The sequence below is a fragment of the Enoplosus armatus genome, chromosome 3, assembly GCF_043641665.1.
Source record: "Enoplosus armatus isolate fEnoArm2 chromosome 3, fEnoArm2.hap1, whole genome shotgun sequence".
Classification (NCBI taxonomy): domain Eukaryota; kingdom Metazoa; phylum Chordata; class Actinopteri; order Centrarchiformes; family Enoplosidae; genus Enoplosus; species Enoplosus armatus.
The window spans coordinates 16,789,449-16,814,715 of NC_092182.1; the positions used below are offsets into that span (position 1 = coordinate 16,789,449).

Below are 25,267 nucleotides of genomic sequence, written 5' to 3' on the forward strand. Positions count from 1 at the left end.
GCCTGCTTCATTCTGTTTCTTGAATCTGTCAAGCCTAAACTCTCAACTCAGCTGTTTGGCCTGTTTTATCACCCACACACCCTCATGCTGTGCCTTATTGTGACTGGCCTCTATCCAGAGAAAGAAGAGTGACTTACAATGGCCGACTGACAGGTGTACAGTATATTGCCTTCCTCTTCCTTGTTATAACGCGGTCTCCTCCTGCATGACGGCTTAGATGCTCTGTGGCAGCCAGCTTTGCGCCCACAGGTTTTCAAGCACTCAACAATGTTGCAAGTGTTTTACTCTTGACTTGAGTCCATGCGGTTAGGCATGGAGCCGAAACCACAATGAGCCACACAGACCATAAGAGGTCAAATAATTACTAAATAAGCTGTAATTCAAGCGCAGTCACAATATCCACCATGACCTCTCTGCAAGGCAGTGACCATTTCTGTAGGTGTACTTTGCTGATAGCAAATTTTTCTGATTTTTCTGATTTTGCATTATCCTCTTAATGGAACAAAAGGCGACAGTTTGAACTATCTAGGCCACCTGCAAACCCTTTCACCTAATACACTTCTAGGTGAGCTGCTAAGCGACAGCATGTGTGGTGACTATAGCAACTGAAGACAGGCTGTTCATTTTAAATGTTGGGGTAAAGAAAAATAAAGTGCCAGATGACTTAACAAGGCGTGTGGTTTGAGATTAGCGTCTGAATAAATGAATAGAAAGCTAAAATGCATTATTGCAAAGCTGTGGTACTAAAAGGCGTTGTTGTGCTCTCAGCCAGAACTCAGACACATGACTTGCTTAGACTTCACTTTCACCATTTCTATGACTTTTGACTTGACTTGTGAAACTTTTTTTTTTTAAATCAAACTTGGCCAAAAGGCCTCAAGGGATCGTTACAAGCCTCTGTGAAATTCAGTCACTTTGTGTCCCTGTTATTGTCTTTCTTTGCCACAATTACACATAAACCCTTTTGTTTCCTGACAGTTTTAAACTTGAGTTTTAAACTTAAATTTGCCATTGGGATTTGGCCCTTACTTGGGTTCAGTTCGGGCATTGAGTATGTGGAACTTAACTTTCAGTTTTAGCAGCTCAGCTACATCAAATATATTTTTGGCTTCAGTTAATTAGATAAACGTCCTTGGCTGGCACTGCTGATGGATTAACAAGCGGAACAAACTTGTTTTAATGATAAGAAGTATTACAGTAATTATGATTACTGCCTCATTAATTGCTATATAGCCTCTGCTGATTAGTCTGCAGTCGTTTGAGTGGAAGAGAGCATGTCTGTTTTCTGTGTCTGGCTCTTAATACATGTCTGCAGTGCTGCATAGATCTACACTGTATAAAGAATACTGGAATCCTGGATTTGGTTCAACAGATCAAAATTCGATAAGCAAAGAAACTGTAAGTCAAATTATATCAAATTCTGCTATAAAGTTTGGAAGAACAAAGCGGTATGCCAAGTAGTAATGAAACATATTTTACAGTTTATGCAGATATAATTCTTATATTGACGAATGTAACTCTAAGGTCCAGAAATTTAAATTGAGTATCAGCTACTGTTATATTTTTATAGATATTAATTTGTTAAATGCAGCTTTGTTCTAAGAGTATTCTGATTCTCACCCTACTTTCCAAATAAATAATAATTAATATAATAAAATATGAAACATAAACAGAAAACACAATTAATTCCATTGTAAGCATTGAATTTCTGTTTTGGTGTAATTTTTCTTATCATTTGCTGTGAGGGTTGGACAGAGTTGTAAATATTTAACTCAGACCGCAGAGCTGCAGGTTAAATTTTACTCAGGTCAGAGTACTTGTAAAGAAAATATAGTACATCAAGTGAAGGTAAAGAAATTGGTCACTAGTGTGTCTTCTGAGTCAGTCACTAGATGGACACAAATAGCCATCAATGGTTCAGATGAAAAGACTTCAATGAAGTCAATGAAGTACAGCGGGACAGTAAAAAAAAGGCCTCACCAATGCCAGTATCAGCAGGATTGGCAGGAACCATACTACTGGACTGTTACAGTACTAATAAAGGTATTATTACCTGATGCTGACAGTACACAGTCCCAGTTCTCATTCTGCTGAGCTTGATTAAACGATGAAGCATTTTCAGATCACTCTCATTCGCTTTAAAGATCATAAAACATTGTATGAAACTCCCTCAGTCTCTGTGCCTCTCTCTTCACACATTGCAAGGGCAAAACATCATTAAAATGAGTGCGTGTACGCCATCTAGTGACAGGATATTGTACTGACTGACTGTTGACAAGCAACCATTACTTACTTTGGCTTGGGGGGGGGGGGGGGGGGGTAACCAACCTGATTTACACTAATGGACACAAATACAGAAACCTTAGATCAGGGGTATTTAACTAAAATTAGAAGAGGTCCAGTTAGAGAGAATTTCCTCACATCATAATGTCTAACTTGCGTTGTGATTTAGTGTGATATATATTGAAGTAGCCTAGTAGTTGTATCAACGTCTGCATGTAATCAACAACTGACTGTCAAATCAAAGAAAGTACAATTCAAAAACATTTTGACAATATTTATTGTCACTTAACATTGAACTATACAGATATATAATACTGTAGATATGTATAATGTTCCTCTCTCATTAAGTAAAAGAAGAGCTGCAATTAAAAATAAAACAGAGAAAATAAATAAAAAAGCTTTTGAAAAATTGTGCATCTTAAAATAAAGTGCTTAATTTTAGAAAAATAAAATAAAGTGTAGCAGCTTGAGTTTCCCTTTTTCTTTGTTAACTGTTTCACATCTTGACTTCACAGTCTCAGCCAATTTCACAATAAATAATGTGTCTTCTCTCCCTGTGTCGTTCACTCGTCTTATCATCTGTCACTCGCTAGTGATGTGCGGATCGATCCTGAAATATCGATACCTCCGATATCGGATCTTTATGCTCTAAAATCGATTCTCAAATCAAAATATCGATACTTTTGATACTTATTTGAGGTAAGGTATATCCTTAACAGGAACGCGTTGAAAAGTAACTAAACTATTGAGATGTTGTCTAAGTGACACGCGGTTGGTGGGACTACTTTTTCTTCCGCATGAGTAAGTGTGTCATGCGTAAGTGCAGCGGCACTCTGCTCCGTGCTCTCAGTCAGTCACAGTCTGTGGACACAATGGCAGAACACAAACGGAGTCATGTGTGGAGCTATTTCAGCTCCACAAACAGCCAAGACGCGGTCTGTGACGTTTGTAGGAAAACAGTAAGAAGTTGTGGCAACACAACGAACCTCGTAAAACACCTCAGGTTAAATCACCACAGTGAATATGAAGCATACACAACGATGAGGCAGACAGAAGAGGAGAGCTCAGTGTCCGCCTCAGGTGCTGCTGCCAGAACAAGACAGACGTCTCTGGTGGAATCCTTCCGTGCTACAGACAGGGATTATCCAGGTACAGGGAAGGAAAATATGGAGCTTTAAGTGACGCTAAGCACTGTTGCTGTTGGAGAATCCCACCCAGGATCCTAGGACTAGTTGTCATTAAATTAAACAGAGCAATGACAATAATATAAATAAATATGCTATTGTTCCTTAACAAAAACCTGTGAATGAGGGAACAATAGTGTCAATGTTGGATGCTGTTATTTACATGTTCAGTATTTTCATCTTTATAGTAGATCTTAATAATTAAGCAAGAATTTATTTTAATGTTTTTATAATTGTACTATTTTTCTTTTTTTTCAGAGTTCGAAACACCATTTTCACATATTTTGTATGATTGTGTCCTCTGGTTTTTCTATTGTTGTATTAGTGCGACTATATTGTAAATGAGGCTGCTACCTCAATATACTTCAGAGTTTAAAATAAATAAATAAATAAATAAATTACTCTGCCTTGTATTCTTAAGGAAGCTATGATTTGAAATACACTACTTTTTTTAGATTTAAAAGACATATTAGGTGTAGTCGCATAAAATATCGGTATCGGTATCGCCGATACCAGCCTGAATTTTACTCAGTATTGGATCGGAAAGGAAATCAGTGGTATCGAACATCACTATCACTCGCCTCTCTCGTCTGTCTGTATTCAGAGTCGCGATGTTTACCGCCTGGAATGCACAGATTTGATTGGCTGAGTAGTATCACGTGGGCTGGCGTAACTCGTATGCAATTGGTCTGTGAGTTTCTCGAGCCGCTAAACCAGTGCCGTAAAGACTAGAAAAGCTGCGCCGGTTAAAATAGAAGCGCCCCGTCAAAATTTAAAATCCCTTAATAATTTATTGATTATAGGTCCGGGTCCATATAGGACGGCGTCTGGGTCCGGACTCGGACGGCGGCCCGCCTGTTAGTGACCCATGCCCTAGATGCTGACGTTTAAAAACAACAACACCACAGTCAAAGCAGCATGTTGGATGGCCACTGAATTGGAATGCATAAAATTGGACAGAGAAATTGTGTCCACCCCATGTATTTGAATGCTATAGATTATTATACGTGTTACTGTTTGTGTTATAGATAAATATCACTTGTACTGTTAGAGTAAGTGCACATTGCAGGTATTAGACGTTTCATTTTCTTGAATGATACCAAAAACAGCACAACATCTCAAAATCAACTTTGACTTTACCACCCAATCTGCTTGGAAAAAAGAATGTGAGTCCAAGGATGCCCCAAACAAACATCTGGGGTCAGACCCCACTCAACAGGTCCCTGGCACCAACCTCCTAAGGAGACAGTGGTCAACCCTCAACAGATTTAGGATCGGCCAGTCTTCAAGCCCACTGCGTGCTTGTAGAGGGGAGCAAACAATGGAACACATTATTGAAGCAGATACAGCAGATCAGGAGGCAGCTGTTTGACTTTGCATTCACTCAATAAATAAAAATCAACTTGCTCCAAACCCCATGTCAACACTGATAAAAACTTACACTCATCTAAGCCACTTTATACATTTTTAAATTTCATTTTATTCTTGTATGTAGACGTACAATGCTTACAGCAAAAGCCACCAGGTCAAAATGTACTCTATGAGGTAACAGCATGTCTCTGTATGATGAAGACAACAGTGCTGAAACAACCCCTGGGCAAGAGTTTCGGGACGGGACAGAATTAAATTCTCATTGACAATAAATAAAATAAAAAATAAAAACCATCTTAGTGTAGCTATAACGTAGTCCTCAAATTAGGTCGAAATTCAAAACACTGAAAAGAATTACAGCAAAAACAAATGGCTGTAGTGTGAATTAACTAACAACACTGGAGTCTGAATTGACATGTTCATTTTTATATGAGGGCACAAGATGCTATAGCGAATAATAAGTTAATGTAAATAAAATCATAAATATTAAAACAACAAATTGCTAGTATATCATTGAATGTGCAATACATTGTTGGTAGCTCATGATCTGTAATTTCCTTCATAGCCAACATGGAAAACATTGTAATTAAATTAAATTAAAAAAAATAAATAATTTTCAGTCTGTAGCCTTCATCAAGGGTTGATGTTCAAAACCTCAGGACGTTTTGTTGTGACCTAGAGATACACAAGAAGGATGACTTATTAATATCAACATTTCAACTAAAATCTTACATGTATCTGTCATGTATCCGTCAGGTACTGTATATAATACCAGAATAGTAAACAAGAATACCTGCAATCGAGTGTCAACATTTTGTAGACGTGGCCTAAAAGTGCCTGCAAATCCCAAGTTGTGATTTCCTGGGAAAAAGAATATGGTAATGCTAAGTCCTGGCCGCAAAAAAAATGTTACTGACTTTTTAAAATAGATCAGTGATTACTAAAAGAAAAGGACCAAGACAGACCTGCGTCAGAGAAGTCAAAGAAATCTTCCTCAAAAGCAGACAGCCTTCTGTGAAAAGAGTTGCTTCTTTTCCTAAAAAAAGAGACAGTTTCAGTAGTTTCACGTGGCAGTGTTTGTAACTTTATGATTACAGGCAACAAGAAACAAAATTTGTTGACCATTTGCATATTATTATATAGGAAGATACATTTTGGGCATCATAACCCACCAAACACCCATGTGTCTCTTTCTGACAATAGCAGCAATGACAATGGCAATCAAGAGCAAGAATGTTGTCGCCAATGATCCAAACAGTGCTCCATAGAAACCTGGACCCCAATGGAAGAGGTCACACTGTGGGCCATAAAACTGCTTCAGGCTAGACTCAAAGCACCTGGGTTGAAGGGCCACAAGACGGAATTACATTAATAAAATCAATAGTATGAGCAAACATATCAGTCATATTTAAACTCCTTGCGATTAAATAAAAACAAAACTGTTTTGTCTTACCTACAGACGGGCCCTTTGTAAATGTCATTATGACATTCTCCACGTTGATGACAGTAATCAGGGTTTGTTTTGCAAGGTCCAACACACAGCCATTGACCATTAATAATCTCAGCAGTGTAATTGGAAAACCTGCAGTTAACATAAGGCCTCAGGTCGTTGATATCTGATTGATAAAAAAAAAAAAAGTGATGGATTTATCATTTTGTACCATACTACAAATATAAAGATTTTGAAGAAACACTGACTGTGCAAAGCAGCAATAAATCAAATCTGCATGTTTATAAACAGACATAGAGTTCACTTACCTTTAATCTCAGGTAGCTGGAAGGTGAGCTCATTTAACTGCACACTTGCATTATGAAAGGCCTGAGAAATCTTGTTGAGGTTACTTCTGTCATTCAACATATCACTCAACACCCCATCAAGCTGAGTGTTGACAAACTGGATTTGAGTTTCATTGTTTGTATATACATACTCCGCCACACTCACTGCAACAACACTTCCTGATCTGCATTAGAAAAATAGAAAGATATTACCAAAGGAAAACACATTATACTTGATAAAAAAGTAATTTAAGTAATTTTATCAGTAAAGTAGTAAAATAAAGTAAAACCTACGATAACTTGATGACTTGTACATTTTTATAGCTTTGTGGATCTGCTTCTTTGCATAGGGATTCAAGCTGGAACACAGGATAGATGTTATTATAGCATGGATATAACAATAAGTCCACATTTCTGGAGATTAACACCAAAAACAGAAGAGAGCAAAACAGAAATGGTAAAAAAAGAATTGTATATAGTATTAAATATTACAACTATTGCCTGTTAATTAATTAGCAAGTAATACGTTATAATACATGAGTAAATACTCTTAAATTGGATTACTTATTGTGTAATAATCATCAAGTCAAGCAACAATGAAAGAAATTTGTCTACCTCCGGTTGTAATGTCGTGATGAATTCTACTGATTGAGGTGAGCTTAAATTATTAAAGGCATCCTGAAAAGTGATGTTGACTTCCAAAGTAAAATTGGCATTTCGTGTAGGTATAACTCCAGTATCTGCAAAAATTTAAGACATCCTTCCATTGACTTTGCAATGACATCAAAGACATTACAATAACATTTTATGTTCAACACTGAAGTAAGACATTTCAATGATGAAAAACAAATTTAAACTGAATGTATTGACAAAGGCCTGTGACTTATCCCTGCATTCAAAATGCACTTCTTTTATATGCAATACACGTAAAAGAATATTTTGAAAAATTATATTTGGGGATGAAAAACCTCACCAATCTGAGCAGAGGTGTCATTCGCTCCAAAAACGCAGCTGTCTCCAAAGACAAAATCTTGACAATGGCATTTGCATCTTCCAAATGTTGTATTGAACATACAGGTGCCAGTACACGCAGGACAGTCAGTATCTACACACTGAGGAGTTGTGGATACTGTAGATTGTGAACTTGGTGAGACGTCTGTGGAAGAACTGATGGTTGTAGTGGGATGATCAGTGTTGGTGGTTATTGTTACTCCAGTTGTGGAGAACATTGAGGTCAAGGCTGTCAATTCAGTTGTTCCTGTGGGTGTTACTATCGTAGCCGATGTGGATTGTTGCTCTGTTGGTGAGGACATCATTGTTGTAGATGTTTCCTGGCTTGTTAATGGAACCTGAGTTGTGCTGGTACTTGATGGTGTTGTTTCTGTTATGTGTTCAGGAGTTGTGTGAGTGAAATGAGTAGTCATTGGATTGATTGTAGATTGTGAACTTGGTGAGACCTCTGCATTTGTGGAAGAACTGATGGTTGTTGTGGGATGATCAGTGTTGGTGGATATTGTTACTCCAGTTGTGGTGAACATTGAGGTTGAGGCTGTCAATTCAGTTGTTCCTGTGGGTATTAACATCGTAGCTGAGGTGGATTGTTGCTCTGTTGGTGAGGACATCATTGTTGTAGATGTTTCCTTGCTTGTTAATGGAACCTGAGTTGTGCTGGTACTTGATGGTGTTGTTTCAGTCTCGTCTTCAGGAGTTGTTTGAGTGAAATGAGTAGTCATTAGAGTCAGTGTAGATTGTGAACTTGGTGAGACCTCTGTATTGGAGGACGAAATGATGGTTGTTGTGGGATGATCAGTGTTGGTGGTTATTGTTACTCCAGTTGTGGTCAACATTGAGGTTGAGGCTGTCAATTCAGTTGTTCCTGTGGGTGTTACTATTGTATCCGAGGTGGATTGTTGCTCTGTTGTTGAGGACATCATTGTTGTAGATGTTTCCTGGCTTGTTAATGGAACCTGAGTTGTGCTGGTACTTGATGGTGTTGTTTCAGTCTCGTCTTCAGGAGTTGTTTGAGTGAAATGAGTAGTCATTGGAGTGATGGTAGATTGTGAACTTGGTGAGACATCTGTATTTGTGGAAGAACTGATGGTTGTTGTGGGATGATCAGTGTTGGTAGATATTGTTACTCCAGTTGTGGTGAACATTGAGGTTGAGGCTGTCAATTCAGTTGTTCCTGTGGGTGTTACTATCGTAGCCGAGGTGGATTGTTGCTCTGTTGGTGAGGACATCATTGTTGTAGATGTTTCCTGGCTTGTTAGTGGAAGCTCAGTTGTGCTGGTACTTGATGGTGTTGTTTCAGTTATGTGTTCAGGAGTTGTTTGAGTGAAATGAGTAGTCATTGGAGTGAGTGTAGATTGTGAACTTGGTGAGACCTCTGTATCTGTGGAAGAACTGATGGTTGTTGTGGGATGATCAGTGTGGGTGGTTATTGTTACTCCAGTTGTGGTCAACATTGAGGTTGAGGCTGTCAATTCAGTTGTTCCTGTGGGTGTTAACATCGTAGCTGAGGTGGATTGTTGCTCTGTTGGTGAGGACATCATTGTTGTAGATGTTTCCTGGCTTGTTAGTGGAAGCTCAGTTGTGCTGGTACTTGATGGTGTTGTTTCAGTCTCGTCTTCAGGAGTTGTTTGAGTGAAATGAGTAGTCATTAGAGTCAGTGTAGATTGTGAACTTGGTGAGACCTCTGTATCTGTGGAAGAACTAATGGTTGTTGTGGGATGATCAGTGTTGGTGGTTATTGTTACTGCAGTTGTGGAGAACATTGAGGTTGAGGCAGTCAATTCAGTTGTTCCTGTGGGTGTTACCATAGTAGCCGAGGTGGATTGTTGCTCTGTGGATTGGTGCTCTGTGGCTGAGGACATCATTGTTGTAGATGTTTCCTGGCTTGTTAATGGAACCTGAGTTGTGCTGGTACTTGATGGTGTTGTTTCAGTCTCGTCTTCAGGAGTTGTTTGAGAGAAATGAGTAGTCATTGAAGTGATGGTAGATTGTGAACTTGGTGAGACATCTGTATTTGTGGAAGAACTGATGGTTGTTGTGGGATGATCAGTGTTGCTAGATATTGTTACTCCAGTTGTGGTGAACATTGAGGTTGAGGCTGTCAATTCAGTTGTTCCTGTGGGTGTTACCATCGCAGCCGATGTAGATTGTAGCTCTGTTGGTGAGGACATCATTGTGGTAGATGTTTCCTGGCTTGTCAATGGAACCTGAGTTGTGTTGGTACTTGATGGTGTTGTTTCAGGTATGTGTTCAGGAGTTGTTTGAGTGAAATCAGTAGTCATTGGACTGATTGTAGACCGTGAACTTGGTGAGACCTCTGTATTTGTGGAAGAACTGATCGTTGTTGTGGGATGATCAGTGTTGGTGGATATTGTTACTCCAGTTGTGGTCAACATTGAGGTTGAGGCTGTCAGTTCAGTTGTTCCTGTGGGTGTTAACATCGTAGCCGAGGTGGATTGTTGCTCTGTTGGTGAGGACATCATTGTTGTAGATGTTTCCTGGCTTGTTAATGGAAGCTCAGTTGTTCTGGTAGTTGATGGTGTTGTTTCACTTATGTGTTCAGGAGTTGTTTGAGTGAAATGAGTAGTCATTGGAGTGATTGTAGATTGTGAACTTGGTGAGACCTCTGTATTTGTGGAAGAACTCATGGTTGTTGTGGGATGATCAGTGTTGGTGGATATTGTTACTCCAGTTGTGGTGAACATTGAGGTTGAGGCTGTCAATTGAGTTGTTCTTGTGGGTGTTAACATCGTAGCCGAGGTGGATTGTTGCTCTGTTGGTGAGGACATCATTGTTGTAGATGTTTCCTGGCTTGTTAATGGAACCTGAGTTGTGCTGGTACTTGATGGTGTTGTTTCAGTCTCGTCTTCAGGAGTTGTTTGAGTGAAATGAGTAGTCATTGGAGTGATGGTAGATTGTGAACTTGGTGAGACATCTGTATTTGTGGAAGAAATGATGGTTGTTGTGGGATGATCAGTGTTGGTAGATATTGTTACTCCAGTTGTGGTGAACATTGAGGTTGAGGCTGTCAATTCAGTTGTTCCTGTGGGTGTTACTATCGTAGCCGAGGTGGATTGTTGCTCTGTTGGTGAGGACATCATTGTTGTAGATGTTTCCTGGCTTGTTAGTGGAAGCTCAGTTGTGCTGGTACTTGATGGTGTTGTTTCAGTTATGTGTTCAGGAGTTGTTTGAGTGAAATGAGTAGTCATTGGAGTGATTGTAGATTGTGAACTTGGTGAGACCTCTGCATTTGTGGAAGAACTGATGGTTGTTGTGGGATGATCAGTGTTGGTGGATATTGTTACTCCAGTTGTGGTGAACATTGAGGTTGAGGCTGTCAATTCAGTTGTTCCTGTGGGTGTTAACATCGTAGCCGAGGTGGATTGTTGCTCTGTTGGTGAGGACATCATTGTTGTAGATGTTTCCTGGCTTGTTAATGGAACCTGAGTTGTGCTGGTACTTGATGGTGTTGTTTCAGTCTGGTCTTCAGGAGTTGTTTGAGTGAAATGAGTAGTCATTGGAGTGATGGTAGATTGTGAAGTTGGTGAGACATCTGTATTTGTGGAAGAAATGATGGTTGTTGTGGGATGATCAGTGTTGGTAGATATTGTTACTCCAGTTGTGGTGAACATTGAGGTTGAGGCTGTCAATTCAGTTGTTCCTGTGGGTGTTACTATCGTAGCCGAGGTGGATTGTTGCTCTGTTGGTGAGGACATCATTGTTGTAGATGTTTCCTGGCTTGTTAGTGGAAGCTCAGTTGTGCTGGTACTTGATGGTGTTGTTTCAGTTATGTGTTCAGGAGTTGTTTGAGTGAAATGAGTAGTCATTGGAGTGATTGTAGATTGTGAACTTGGTGAGACCTCTGCATTTGTGGAAGAACTGATGGTTGTTGTGGGATGATCAGTGTTGGTGGATATTGTTACTCCAGTTGTGGAGAACATTGAGGTTGAGGCTGTCAATTCAGTTGTTCCTGTGGGTGTTAACATCGTAGCTGAGGTGGATTGTTGCTCTGTTGGTGAGGACATCATTGTTGTAGATGTTTCCTGGCTTGTTAATGGAACCTGAGTTGTGCTGGTACTTGATGGTGTTGTTTCAGTCTCGTCTTCAGGAGTTGTTTGAGTGAAATGAGTAGTCATTAGAGTCAGTGTAGATTGTGAACTTGGTGAGACCTCTGTATTTGTGGAAGAACTGATGGTTGTTGTGGGATGATCAGTGTTGGTGATTATTGTTACTCCAGTTGTGGAGAACATTGAGGTTGAGGCAGTCAATTCAGTTGTTCCTGTGGGTGTTACCATCGTAGCCGAGGTGGATTGTTGCTCTGTGGATTGTTGCTCTGTGGCTGAGGACATAATTGTTGTAGATGTTTCCTGGCTTGTTAATGGAACCAGAGTTGTAGTGGTACTTGATGGTGTTGTTTCAGTCTCGTCTTCAGGAGTTGTTTGAGTGAAATGAGTAGTCATTGGAGTGATGGTAGATTGTGAACTTGGTGAGACATCTGTATTTGTGGAAGAACTGATGGTTGTTGTGGGATGATCAGTGTTGCTAGATATTGTTACTCCAGTTGTGGTGAACATTGAGATTGAGGCTGTCAATTCAGTTGTTCCTGTGGGTGTTACCATCGCAGCCGATGTAGATTGTACCTCTGTTGGTGAGGACATCATTGTGGTAGATGTTTCCTCGCTTGTCAATGGAACCTGAGTTGTGTTGGTACTTGATGGTGTTGTTTCAGGTATGTGTTCAGGAGTTGTTTGAGTGAAATCAGTAGTCATTGGACTGATTGTAGACCGTGAACTTGGTGAGACCTCTGTATTTGTGGAAGAACTGATTGTTGTTGTGGGATGATCAGTGTTGGCGGTTATTGTTACTCCAGTTGTGGTCAACATTGAGGTTGAGGCTGTCAATTCAGTTGTTCCTGTGCGTGTTACTATCGTAGCCGAGGTGGATTGTTGTTCTGTTGGTGAGGACATCATTGTTGTAGATGTTTCCTGGCTTGTTAATGGAACCTGAGTTGTGCTGGTACTTGATGGTGTTGTTTCTGTTATGTGTTCAGGAGTTGTTTGAGTGAAATGAGTAGTCATTGGATTGATTGTAGATTGTGAACTTGGTGAGACCTCTGCATTTGTGGAAGAACTGATGGTTGTTGTGGGATGATCAGTGTTGGTGGATATTGTTACTCCAGTTGTGGTGAACATTGAGGTTGAGGCTGTCAATTCAGTTGTTCCTGTGGGTATTAACATCGTAGCTGAGGTGGATTGTTGCTCTGTTGGTGAGGACATCATTGTTGTAGATGTTTCCTTGCTTGTTAATGGAACCTGAGTTTTGCTGGTACTTGATGGTGTTGTTTCAGTCTCGTCTTCAGGAGTTGTTTGAGTGAAATGAGTAGTCATTAGAGTCAGTGTAGATTGTGAACCTGGTGAGACCTCTGTATTTGAGGACGAACTGATGGTTGTTGTGGGATGATCAGTGTGGGTGGTTATTGTTACTCCAGTTGTGGTCAACATTGAGGTTGAGGCTGTCAATTCAGTTGTTCCTGTGGGTGTTACCATCGTAGCTGAGGTGGATTGTTGCTCTGTTGGTGAGGACATCATTGTTGTAGATGTTTCCTGGCTTGTTAGTGGAAGCTCAGTTGTGCTGGTACTTGATGGTGTTGTTTCAGTCTCGTCTTCAGGAGTTGTTTGAGTGAAATGAGTAGTCATTAGAGTCAGTGTAGATTGTGAACCTGGTGAGACCTCTGTATTTGAGGACGAACTGATGGTTGTTGTGGGATGATCAGTGTGGGTGGTTATTGTTACTCCAGTTGTGGTCAACATTGAGGTTGAGGCTGTCAATTCAGTTGTTCCTGTGGGTGTTAACATCGTAGCTGAGGTGGATTGTTGCTCTGTTGGTGAGGACATCATTGTTGTAGATGTTTCCTGGCTTGTTAGTGGAAGCTCAGTTGTGCTGGTACTTGATGGTGTTGTTTCAGTCTCGTCTTCAGGAGTTGTTTGAGTGAAATGAGTAGTCATTAGAGTCAGTGTAGATTGTGAACTTGGTGAGACCTCTGTATCTGTGGAAGAACTAATGGTTGTTGTGGGATGATCAGTGTTGGTGGTTATTGTTACTCCAGTTGTGGAGAACATTGAGGTTGAGGCAGTCAATTCAGTTGTTCCTGTGGGTGTTACCATCGTAGCCGAGGTGGATTGTTGCTCTGTGGATTGGTGCTCTGTGGCAGAGGACATCATTGTTGTAGATGTTTCCTGGCTTGTTAATGGAACCAGAGTTGTAGTGGTACTTGATGGTGTTGTTTCAGTCTCGTCTTCAGGAGTTGTTTGAGAGAAATGAGTAGTCATTGGAGTGATGGTAGATTGTGAACTTGGTGAGACATCTGTATTTGTGGAAGAACTGATGGTTGTTGTGGGATGATCAGTGTTGCTAGATATTGTTACTCCAGTTGTGGTGAACATTGAGGTTGAGGCTGTCAATTCAGTTGTTCCTGTGGGTGTTACCATCGCAGCCGATGTAGATTGTAGCTCTGTTGGTGGGGACATCATTGTGGTAGATGTTTCCTGGCTTGTCAATGGAACCTGAGTTGTGTTGGTACTTGATCGTGTTGTTTCAGGTATGTGTTCAGGAGTTGTTTGAGTGAAATCAGTAGTCATTGGACTGATTGTAGACCGTGAACTTGGTGAGACCTCTGTATTTGTGGAAGAACTGATCGTTGTTGTGGGATGATCAGTGTTGGTGGTTATTGTTACTCCAGTTGTGGTCAACATTGAGGTTGAGGCTGTCAATTCAGTTGTTCCTGTGGGTGTTACTATCGTAGCCGAGGTGGATTGTTGCTCTGTTGTTGAGGACATCATTGTTGTAGATGTTTCCTGGCTTGTTAGTGGAAGCTCAGTTGTGCTGGTACTTGATGGTGTTGTTTCAGTTATGTGTTCAGGAGTTGTTTGAGTGAAATGAGTAGTCATTGGAGTGAGTGTAGATTGTGAACTTGGTGAGACCTCTGCATTTGTGGAAGAACTGATGGTTGTTGTGGGATGATCAGTGTTGGTGGATATTGTTACTCCAGTTGTGGTGAACATTGAGGTTGAGGCTGTCAATTCAGTTGTTCCTGTGGGTATTAACATCGTAGCTGAGGTGGATTGTTGCTCTGTTGGTGAGGACATCATTGTTGTAGATGTTTCCTTGCTTGTTAATGGAACCTGAGTTGTGCTGGTACTTGATGGTGTTGTTTCAGTCTCGTCTTCAGGAGTTGTTTGAGTGAAATGAGTAGTCATTAGAGTCAGTGTAGATTGTGAACTTGGTGAGACCTCTGTATTTGAGGACGAAATGATGGTTGTTGTGGGATGATCAGTGTTGGTGGTTATTGTTACTCCAGTTGTGGTCAACATTGAGGTTGAGGCTGTCAATTCAGTTGTTCCTGTGGGTGTTACTATTGTATCCGAGGTGGATTGTTGCTCTGTTGGTGAGGACATCATTGTTGTAGATGTTTCCTGGCTTGTTAATGGAACCTGAGTTGTGCTGGTACTTGATGGTGTTGTTTCAGTCTCGTCTTCAGGAGTTGTTTGAGTGAAATGAGTAGTCATTGGAGTGATGGTAGATTGTGAACTTGGTGAGACATCTGTATTTGTGGAAGAACTGATGGTTGTTGTGGGATGATCAGTGTTGGTAGATATTGTTACTCCAGTTGTGGTGAACATTGAGGTTGAGGCTGTCAATTCAGTTGTTCCTGTGGGTGTTACTATCGTAGCCGAGGTGGATTGTTGCTCTGTTGGTGAGGACATCATTGTTGTAGATGTTTCCTGGCTTGTTAGTGGAAGCTCAGTTGTGCTGGTACTTGATGGTGTTGTTTCAGTTATGTGTTCAGGAGTTGTTTGAGTGAAATGAGTAGTCATTGGAGTGAGTGTAGATTGTGAACTTGGTGAGACCTCTGTATTTGTGGAAGAACTCATGGTTGTTGTGGGATGATCAGTGTTGGTGGATATTGTTACTCCAGTTGTGGTGAACATTGAGGTTGAGGCTGTCAATTCAGTTGTTCCTGTGGGTGTTAACATCGTAGCCGAGGTGGATTGTTGCTCTGTTGGTGAGGACATCATTGTTGTAGATGTTTCCTGGCTTGTTAATGGAACCTGAGTTGTGCTGGTACTTGATGGTGTTGTTTCAGTCTGGTCTTCAGGAGTTGTTTGAGTGAAATGAGTAGTCATTGGAGTGATGGTAGATTGTGAAGTTGGTGAGACATCTGTATTTGTGGAAGAAATGATGGTTGTTGTGGGATGATCAGTGTTGGTAGATATTGTTACTCCAGTTGTGGTGAACATTGAGGTTGAGGCTGTCAATTCAGTTGTTCCTGTGGGTGTTACTATCGTAGCCGAGGTGGATTGTTGCTCTGTTGGTGAGGACATCATTGTTGTAGATGTTTCCTGGCTTGTTAGTGGAAGCTCAGTTGTGCTGGTACTTGATGGTGTTGTTTCAGTTATGTGTTCAGGAGTTGTTTGAGTGAAACGAGTAGTCATTGGAGTGATTGTAGATTGTGAACTTGGTGAGACCTCTGCATTTGTGGAAGAACTGATGGTTGTTGTGGGATGATCAGTGTTGGTGGATATTGTTACTCCAGTTGTGGAGAACACTGAGGTTGAGGCTGTCAATTCAGTTGTTCCTGTGGGTGTTAACATCGTAGCTGAGGTGGATTGTTGCTCTGTTGGTGAGGACATCATTGTTGTAGATGTTTCCTGGCTTGTTAATGGAACCTGAGTCGTGCTGGTACTTGATGGTGTTGTTTCAGTCTCGTCTTCAGGAGTTGTTTGAGTGAAATGAGTAGTCATTAGAGTCAGTGTAGATTGTGAACTTGGTGAGACCTCTGTATTTGTGGAAGAACTGATGGTTGTTGTGGGATGATCAGTGTGGGTGATTATTGTTACTCCAGTTGTTGAGAACATTGAGGTTGAGGCAGTCAATTCAGTTGTTCCTGTGGGTGTTACCATCGTAGCCGAGGTGGATTGTTGCTCTGTGGATTGTTGCTCTGTGGCTGAGGACATAATTGTTGTAGATGTTACCTGGCTTGTTAATGGAACCAGAGTTGTAGTGGTACTTGATGGTGTTGTTTCAGTCTCGTCTTCAGGAGTTGTTTGAGTGAAATGAGTAGTCATTGGAGTGATGGTAGATTGTGAACTTGGTGAAACATCTGTATTTGTGGAAGAAATGATGGTTGTTGTGGGATGATCAGTGTTGGTAGATATTGTTACTCCAGTTGTGGTGAACATTGAGGTTGAGGCTGTCAATTCAGTTGTTCCTGTGGGTGTTAACATCGTAGCCGAGGTGGATTGTTGCTCTGTTGGTGAGGACATCATTGTTGTAGATGTTTCCTGGCTTGTTAATGGAACCTGAGTTGTGCTGGTACTTGATGGTGTTGTTTCAGTCTGGTCTTCAGGAGTTGTTTGAGTGAAATGAGTAGTCATTGGAGTGATGGTAGATTGTGAACTTGGTGAGACATCTGTATTTGTGGAAGAAATGATGGTTGTTGTGGGATGATCAGTGTTGGTAGATATTGTTACTCCAGTTGTGGTGAACATTGAGGTTGAGGCTGTCAATTCAGTTGTTCCTGTGGGTGTTACTATCGTAGCCGAGGTGGATTGTTGCTCTGTTGGTGAGGACATCATTGTTGTAGATGTTTCCTGGCTTGTTAGTGGAAGCTCAGTTGTGCTGGTACTTGATGGTGTTGTTTCAGTTATGTGTTCAGGAGTTGTTTGAGTGAAACGAGTAGTCATTGGAGTGATTGTAGATTGTGAACTTGGTGAGACCTCTGCATTTGTGGAAGAACTGATGGTTGTTGTGGGATGATCAGTGTTGGTGGATATTGTTACTCCAGTTGTGGAGAACATTGAGGTTGAGGCTGTCAATTCAGTTGTTCCTGTGGGTGTTAACATCGTAGCTGAGGTGGATTGTTGCTCTGTTGGTGAGGACATCATTGTTGTAGATGTTTCCTGGCTTGTTAATGGAACCTGAGTTGTGCTGGTACTTGATGGTGTTGTTTCAGTCTCGTCTTCAGGAGTTGTTTGAGTGAAATGAGTAGTCATTAGAGTCAGTGTAGATTGTGAACTTGGTGAGACCTCTGTATTTGTGGAAGAACTGATGGTTGTTGTGGGATGATCAGTGTTGGTGATTATTGTTACTCCAGTTGTGGAGAACATTGAGGTTGAGGCAGTCAATTCAGTTGTTCCTGTGGGTGTTACCATCGTAGCCGAGGTGGATTGTTGCTCTGTGGATTGTTGCTCTGTGGCTGAGGACATAATTGTTGTAGATGTTTCCTGGCTTGTTAATGGAACCAGAGTTGTAGTGGTACTTGATGGTGTTGTTTCAGTCTCGTCTTCAGGAGTTGTTTGAGTGAAATGAGTAGTCATTGGAGTGATGGTAGATTGTGAACTTGGTGAGACATCTGTATTTGTGGAAGAACTGATGGTTGTTGTGGGATGATCAGTGTTGCTAGATATTGTTACTCCAGTTGTGGTGAACATTGAGATTGAGGCTGTCAATTCAGTTGTTCCTGTGGGTGTTACCATCGCAGCCGATGTAGATTGTACCTCTGTTGGTGAGGACATCATTGTGGTAGATGTTTCCTCGCTTGTCAATGGAACCTGAGTTGTGTTGGTACTTGATGGTGTTGTTTCAGGTATGTGTTCAGGAGTTGTTTGAGTGAAATCAGTAGTCATTGGACTGATTGTAGACCGTGAACTTGGTGAGACCTCTGTATTTGTGGAAGAACTGATTGTTGTTGTGGGATGATCAGTGTTGGCGGTTATTGTTACTCCAGTTGTGGTCAACATTGAGGTTGAGGCTGTCAATTCAGTTGTTCCTGTGCGTGTTACTATCGTAGCCGAGGTGGATTGTTGTTCTGTTGGTGAGGACATCATTGTTGTAGATGTTTCCTGGCTTGTTAATGGAACCTGAGTTGTGCTGGTACTTGATGGTGTTGTTTCTGTTATGTGTTCAGGAGTTGTTTGAGTGAAATGAGTAGTCATTGGATTGATTGTAGATTGTGAACTTGGTGAGACCTCTGCATTTGTGGAAGAACTGATGGTTGTTGTGGGATGATCAGTGTTGGTGGATATTGTTACTCCAGTTGTGGTGAACATTGAGGTTGAGGCTGTCAATTCAGTTGTTCCTGTGGGTATTAACATCGTAGCTGAGGTGGATTGTTGCTCTGTTGGTGAGGACATCATTGTTGTAGATGTTTCCTTGCTTGTTAATGGAACCTGAGTTTTGCTGGTACTTGATGGTGTTGTTTCAGTCTCGTCTTCAGGAGTTGTTTGAGTGAAATGAGTAGTCATTAGAGTCAGTGTAGATTGTGAACCTGGTGAGACCTCTGTATTTGAGGACGAACTGATGGTTGTTGTGGGATGATCAGTGTGGGTGGTTATTGTTACTCCAGTTGTGGTCAACATTGAGGTTGAGGCTGTCAATTCAGTTGTTCCTGTGGGTGTTACCATCGTAGCTGAGGTGGATTGTTGCTCTGTTGGTGAGGACATCATTGTTGTAGATGTTTCCTGGCTTGTTAGTGGAAGCTCAGTTGTGCTGGTACTTGATGGTGTTGTTTCAGTCTCGTCTTCAGGAGTTGTTTGAGTGAAATGAGTAGTCATTAGAGTCAGTGTAGATTGTGAACCTGGTGAGACCTCTGTATTTGAGGACGAACTGATGGTTGTTGTGGGATGATCAGTGTGGGTGGTTATTGTTACTCCAGTTGTGGTCAACATTGAGGTTGAGGCTGTCAATTCAGTTGTTCCTGTGGGTGTTAACATCGTAGCTGAGGTGGATTGTTGCTCTGTTGGTGAGGACATCATTGTTGTAGATGTTTCCTGGCTTGTTAGTGGAAGCTCAGTTGTGCTGGTACTTGATGGTGTTGTTTCAGTCTCGTCTTCAGGAGTTGTTTGAGTGAAATGAGTAGTCATTAGAGTCAGTGTAGATTGTGAACTTGGTGAGACCTCTGTATCTGTGGAAGAACTAATGGTTGTTGTGGGATGATCAGTGTTGGTGGTTATTGTTACTCCAGTTGTGGAGAACATTGAGGTTGAGGCAGTCAATTCAGTTGTTCCTGTGGGTGTTACCATCGTAGCCGAGGTGGATTGTTGCTCTGTGGATTGGTGCTCTGTGGCAGAGGACATCATTGTTGTAGATGTTTCCTGGCTTGTTAATGGAACCAGAGTTGTAGTGGTACTTGATGGTGTTGTTTCAGTCTCGTCTTCAGGAGTTGTTTGAGAGAAATGAGTAGTCATTGGAGTGATGGTAGATTGTGAACTTGGTGAGACATCTGTATTTGTGGAAGAACTGATGGTTGTTGTGGGATGATCAGTGTTGCTAGATATTGTTACTCCAGTTGTGGTGAACATTGAGGTTGAGGCTGTCAATTCAGTTGTTCCTGTGGGTGTTACCATCGCAGCCGATGTAGATTGTAGCTCTGTTGGTGAGGACATCATTGTGGTAGATGTTTCCTGGCTTGTCAATGGAACCTGAGTTGTGTTGGTACATGATCGTGTTGTTTCAGGTATGTGTTCAGGAGTTGTTTGAGTGAAATCAGTAGTCATTGGACTGATTGTAGACCGTGAACTTGGTGAGACCTCTGTATTTGTGGAAGAACTGATCGTTGTTGTGGGATGATCAGTGTTGGTGGTTATTGTTACTCCAGTTGTGGTCAACATTGAGGTTGAGGCTGTCAATTCAGTTGTTCCTGTGGGTGTTACTATCGTAGCCGAGGTGGATTGTTGCTCTGTTGTTGAGGACATCATTGTTGTAGATGTTTCCTGGCTTGTTAGTGGAAGCTCAGTTGTGCTGGTACTTGATGGTGTTGTTTCAGTTATGTGTTCAGGAGTTGTTTGAGTGAAATGAGTAGTCATTGGAGTGAGTGTAGATTGTGAACTTGGTGAGACCTCTGCATTTGTGGAAGAACTGATGGTTGTTGTGGGATGATCAGTGTTGGTGGATATTGTTACTCCAGTTGTGGTGAACATTGAGGTTGAGGCTGTCAATTCAGTTGTTCCTGTGGGTATTAACATCGTAGCTGAGGTGGATTGTTGCTCTGTTGGTGAGGACATCATTGTTGTAGATGTTTCCTTGCTTGTTAATGGAACCTGAGTTGTGCTGGTACTTGATGGTGTTGTTTCAGTCTCGTCTTCAGGAGTTGTTTGAGTGAAATGAGTAGTCATTAGAGTCAGTGTAGATTGTGAACTTGGTGAGACCTCTGTATTTGAGGACGAAATGATGGTTGTTGTGGGATGATCAGTGTTGGTGGTTATTGTTAATCCAGTTGTTGTCAACATTGAGGTTGAGGCTGTCAATTCAGTTGTTCCTGTGGGTGTTACTATTGTATCCGAGGTGGATTGTTGCTCTGTTGGTGAGGACATCATTGTTGTAGATGTTTCCTGGCTTGTTAATGGAACCTGAGTTGTGCTGGTACTTGATGGTGTTGTTTCAGTCTCGTCTTCAGGAGTTGTTTGAGTGAAATGAGTAGTCATTGGAGTGATGGTAGATTGTGAACTTGGTGAGACATCTGTATTTGTGGAAGAACTGATGGTTGTTGTGGGATGATCAGTGTTGGTAGATATTGTTACTCCAGTTGTGGTGAACATTGAGGTTGAGGCTGTCAATTCAGTTGTTCCTGTGGGTGTTACTATCGTAGCCGAGGTGGATTGTTGCTCTGTTGGTGAGGACATCATTGTTGTAGATGTTTCCTGGCTTGTTAGTGGAAGCTCAGTTGTGCTGGTACTTGATGGTGTTGTTTCAGTTATGTGTTCAGGAGTTGTTTGAGTGAAATGAGTAGTCATTGGAGTGAGTGTAGATTGTGAACTTGGTGAGACCTCTGTATTTGTGGAAGAACTCATGGTTGTTGTGGGATGATCAGTGTTGGTGGATATTGTTACTCCAGTTGTGGTGAACATTGAGGTTGAGGCTGTCAATTCAGTTGTTCCTGTGGGTGTTAACATCGTAGCCGAGGTGGATTGTTGCTCTGTTGGTGAGGACATCATTGTTGTAGATGTTTCCTGGCTTGTTAATGGAACCTGAGTTGTGCTGGTACTTGATGGTGTTGTTTCAGTCTGGTCTTCAGGAGTTGTTTGAGTGAAATGAGTAGTCATTGGAGTGATGGTAGATTGTGAAGTTGGTGAGACATCTGTATTTGTGGAAGAAATGATGGTTGTTGTGGGATGATCAGTGTTGGTAGATATTGTTACTCCAGTTGTGGTGAACATTGAGGTTGAGGCTGTCAATTCAGTTGTTCCTGTGGGTGTTACTATCGTAGCCGAGGTGGATTGTTGCTCTGTTGGTGAGGACATCATTGTTGTAGATGTTTCCTGGCTTGTTAGTGGAAGCTCAGTTGTGCTGGTACTTGATGGTGTTGTTTCAGTTATGTGTTCAGGAGTTGTTTGAGTGAAACGAGTAGTCATTGGAGTGATTGTAGATTGTGAACTTGGTGAGACCTCTGCATTTGTGGAAGAACTGATGGTTGTTGTGGGATGATCAGTGTTGGTGGATATTGTTACTCCAGTTGTGGAGAACACTGAGGTTGAGGCTGTCAATTCAGTTGTTCCTGTGGGTGTTAACATCGTAGCTGAGGTGGATTGTTGCTCTGTTGGTGAGGACATCATTGTTGTAGATGTTTCCTGGCTTGTTAATGGAACCTGAGTCGTGCTGGTACTTGATGGTGTTGTTTCAGTCTCGTCTTCAGGAGTTGTTTGAGTGAAATGAGTAGTCATTAGAGTCAGTGTAGATTGTGAACTTGGTGAGACCTCTGTATTTGTGGAAGAACTGATGGTTGTTGTGGGATGATCAGTGTGGGTGATTATTGTTACTCCAGTTGTTGAGAACATTGAGGTTGAGGCAGTCAATTCAGTTGTTCCTGTGGGTGTTACCATCGTAGCCGAGGTGGATTGTTGCTCTGTGGATTGTTGCTCTGTGGCTGAGGACATAATTGTTGTAGATGTTACCTGGCTTGTTAATGGAACCAGAGTTGTAGTGGTACTTGATGGTGTTGTTTCAGTCTCGTCTTCAGGAGTTGTTTGAGTGAAATGAGTAGTCATTGGAGTGATGGTAGATTGTGAACTTGGTGAGACATCTGTATTTGTGGAAGAAATGATGGTTGTTGTGGGATGATCAGTGTTGGTAGATATTGTTACTCCAGTTGTGGTGAACATTGAGGTTGAGGCTGTCAATTCAGTTGTTCCTGTGGGTGTTACTATCGTAGCCGAGGTGGATTGTTGCTCTGTTGGTGAGGACATCATTGTTGTAGATGTTTCCTGGCTTGTTAATGGAACCTGAGTTGTGCTGGTACTTGATGGTGTTGTTTCAGTCTGGTCTTCAGGAGTTGTTTGAGTGAAATGAGTAGTCATTGGAGTGATGGTAGATTGTGAACTTGGTGAGACATCTGTATCTGTGGAAGAAATGATGGTTGTTGTGGGATGATCAGTGTTGGTAGATATTGTTACTCCAGTTGTGGTGAACATTGAGGTTGAGGCTGTCAATTCAGTTGTTCCTGTGGGTGTTACTATCGTAGCCGAGGTGGATTGTTGCTCTGTTGGTGAGGACATCATTGTTGTAGATGTTTCCTGGCTTGTTAGTGGAAGCTCAGTTGTGCTGGTACTTGATGGTGTTGTTTCAGTTATGTGTTCAGGAGTTGTTTGAGTGAAACGAGTAGTCATTGGAGTGATTGTAGATTGTGAACTTGGTGAGACCTCTGCATTTGTGGAAGAACTGATGGTTGTTGTGGGATGATCAGTGTTGGTGGATATTGTTACTCCAGTTGTGGAGAACACTGAGGTTGAGGCTGTCAATTCAGTTGTTCCTGTGGGTGTTAACATCGTAGCTGAGGTGGATTGTTGCTCTGTTGGTGAGGACATCATTGTTGTAGATGTTTCCTGGCTTGTTAATGGAACCTGAGTCGTGCTGGTACTTGATGGTGTTGTTTCAGTCTCGTCTTCAGGAGTTGTTTGAGTGAAATGAGTAGTCATTAGAGTCAGTGTAGATTGTGAACTTGGTGAGACCTCTGTATTTGTGGAAGAACTGATGGTTGTTGTGGGATGATCAGTGTGGGTGATTATTGTTACTCCAGTTGTGGAGAACATTGAGGTTGAGGCAGTCAATTCAGTTGTTCCTGTGGGTGTTACCATCGTAGCCGAGGTGGATTGTTGCTCTGTGGATTGTTGCTCTGTGGCTGAGGACATAATTGTTGTAGATGTTTCCTGGCTTGTTAATGGAACCAGAGTTGTAGTGGTACTTGATGGTGTTGTTTCAGTCTCGTCTTCAGGAGTTGTTTGAGTGAAATGAGTAGTCATTGGAGTGATGGTAGATTGTGAACTTGGTGAGACCTCTGTATTTGTGGAAGAACTCATGGTTGTTGTGGGATGATCAGTGTTGGTGGATATTGTTACTCCAGTTGTGGTGAACATTGAGGTTGAGGCTGTCAATTCAGTTGTTCCTGTGGGTGTTAACATCGTAGCCGAGGTGGATTGTTGCTCTGTTGGTGAGGACATCATTGTTGTAGATGTTTCCTGGCTTGTTAATGGAACCTGAGTTGTGCTGGTACTTGATGGTGTTGTTTCAGTCTGGTCTTCAGGAGTTGTTTGAGTGAAATGAGTAGTCATTGGAGTGATGGTAGATTGTGAACTTGGTGAGACATCTGTATTTGTGGAAGAAATGATGGTTGTTGTGGGATGATCAGTGTTGGTAGATATTGTTACTCCAGTTGTGGTGAACATTGAGGTTGAGGCTGTCAATTCAGTTGTTCCTGTGGGTGTTACTATCGTAGCCGAGGTGGATTGTTGCTCTGTTGGTGAGGACATCATTGTTGTAGATGTTTCCTGGCTTGTTAGTGGAAGCTCAGTTGTGCTGGTACTTGATGGTGTTGTTTCAGTTATGTGTTCAGGAGTTGTTTGAGTGAAACGAGTAGTCATTGGAGTGATTGTAGATTGTGAACTTGGTGAGACCTCTGCATTTGTGGAAGAACTGATGGTTGTTGTGGGATGATCAGTGTTGGTGGATATTGTTACTCCAGTTGTGGAGAACACTGAGGTTGAGGCTGTCAATTCAGTTGTTCCTGTGGGTGTTAACATCGTAGCTGAGGTGGATTGTTGCTCTGTTGGTGAGGACATCATTGTTGTAGATGTTTCCTGGCTTGTTAATGGAACCTGAGTCGTGCTGGTACTTGATGGTGTTGTTTCAGTCTCGTCTTCAGGAGTTGTTTGAGTGAAATGAGTAGTCATTAGAGTCAGTGTAGATTGTGAACTTGGTGAGACCTCTGTATTTGTGGAAGAACTGATGGTTGTTGTGGGATGATCAGTGTGGGTGATTATTGTTACTCCAGTTGTGGAGAACATTGAGGTTGAGGCAGTCAATTCAGTTGTTCCTGTGGGTGTTACCATCGTAGCCGAGGTGGATTGTTGCTCTGTGGATTGTTGCTCTGTGGCTGAGGACATAATTGTTGTAGATGTTTCCTGGCTTGTTAATGGAACCAGAGTTGTAGTGGTACTTGATGGTGTTGTTTCAGTCTCGTCTTCAGGAGTTGTTTGAGTGAAATGAGTAGTCATTGGAGTGATGGTAGATTGTGAACTTGGTGAGACATCTGTATTTGTGGAAGAAATGATGGTTGTTGTGGGATGATCAGTGTTGCTAGACATTGTTACTCC

General features: G+C 41.6%; 2 protein-coding genes across 2 annotated transcripts; both read right to left on the reverse strand.

The window, feature by feature from the left end:
• Positions 1-5,471: 5,471 nt before the first annotated feature.
• On the reverse strand, positions 5,472-7,843 carry LOC139283229 (mucin-3A). The gene is made up of 9 exons (XM_070903207.1): positions 7,588-7,843; positions 7,230-7,354; positions 6,909-6,973; positions 6,597-6,799; positions 6,292-6,454; positions 6,011-6,175; positions 5,804-5,874; positions 5,632-5,699; positions 5,472-5,513 (listed from the first exon to the last, which is right to left on the reverse strand). Exons 1-9 carry the CDS (start codon positions 7,841-7,843, stop codon positions 5,472-5,474), a joined length of 1,158 nt encoding a protein of 385 aa, XP_070759308.1.
• Positions 7,844-8,130: 287 nt separating this feature from the next.
• Positions 8,131-21,925, reverse strand: LOC139282308 (mucin-2-like). The gene is made up of 5 exons (XM_070901927.1): positions 21,032-21,925; positions 15,116-16,042; positions 10,451-11,377; positions 8,474-9,199; positions 8,131-8,163 (listed from the first exon to the last, which is right to left on the reverse strand). The coding sequence occupies exons 1-5, from the start codon at positions 21,923-21,925 to the stop codon at positions 8,131-8,133; spliced, it is 3,507 nt and encodes a 1,168-aa protein (XP_070758028.1).
• Between the last annotated feature and the right edge of the window lie 3,342 nt (positions 21,926-25,267).

Coding starts and splice junctions, on each gene's coding strand:
- LOC139282308 (XM_070901927.1), bottom strand. CDS start 21,925: ATGATGTCCTCACCAACAGAGCAACAATCCACCTCGGCTACGATAGTA. Junction 16,043..21,031: donor CAAGTACCAGCACAACTCAG/GTTCCATTAACA, acceptor AGCACAACTGAG/CTTCCACTAACAAGCCAGGA. Junction 8,164..8,473: donor CAGGAACAACTGAATTGACA/GCCTCAACCTCA, acceptor CTGAATTGACAG/CCTCAACCTCAATGTTCACC.
- LOC139283229 (XM_070903207.1), bottom strand. CDS start 7,843: ATGTTCTCCACAACTGGAGTAACAATAACCACCAACACTGATCATCCC. Junction 6,800..6,908: donor GTACAAGTCATCAAGTTATC/GTAGGTTTTACT, acceptor TTTCTAATGCAG/ATCAGGAAGTGTTGTTGCAG. Junction 5,514..5,631: donor ATGTTGACACTCGATTGCAG/GTATTCTTGTTT, acceptor GTGTATCTCTAG/GTCACAACAAAACGTCCTGA.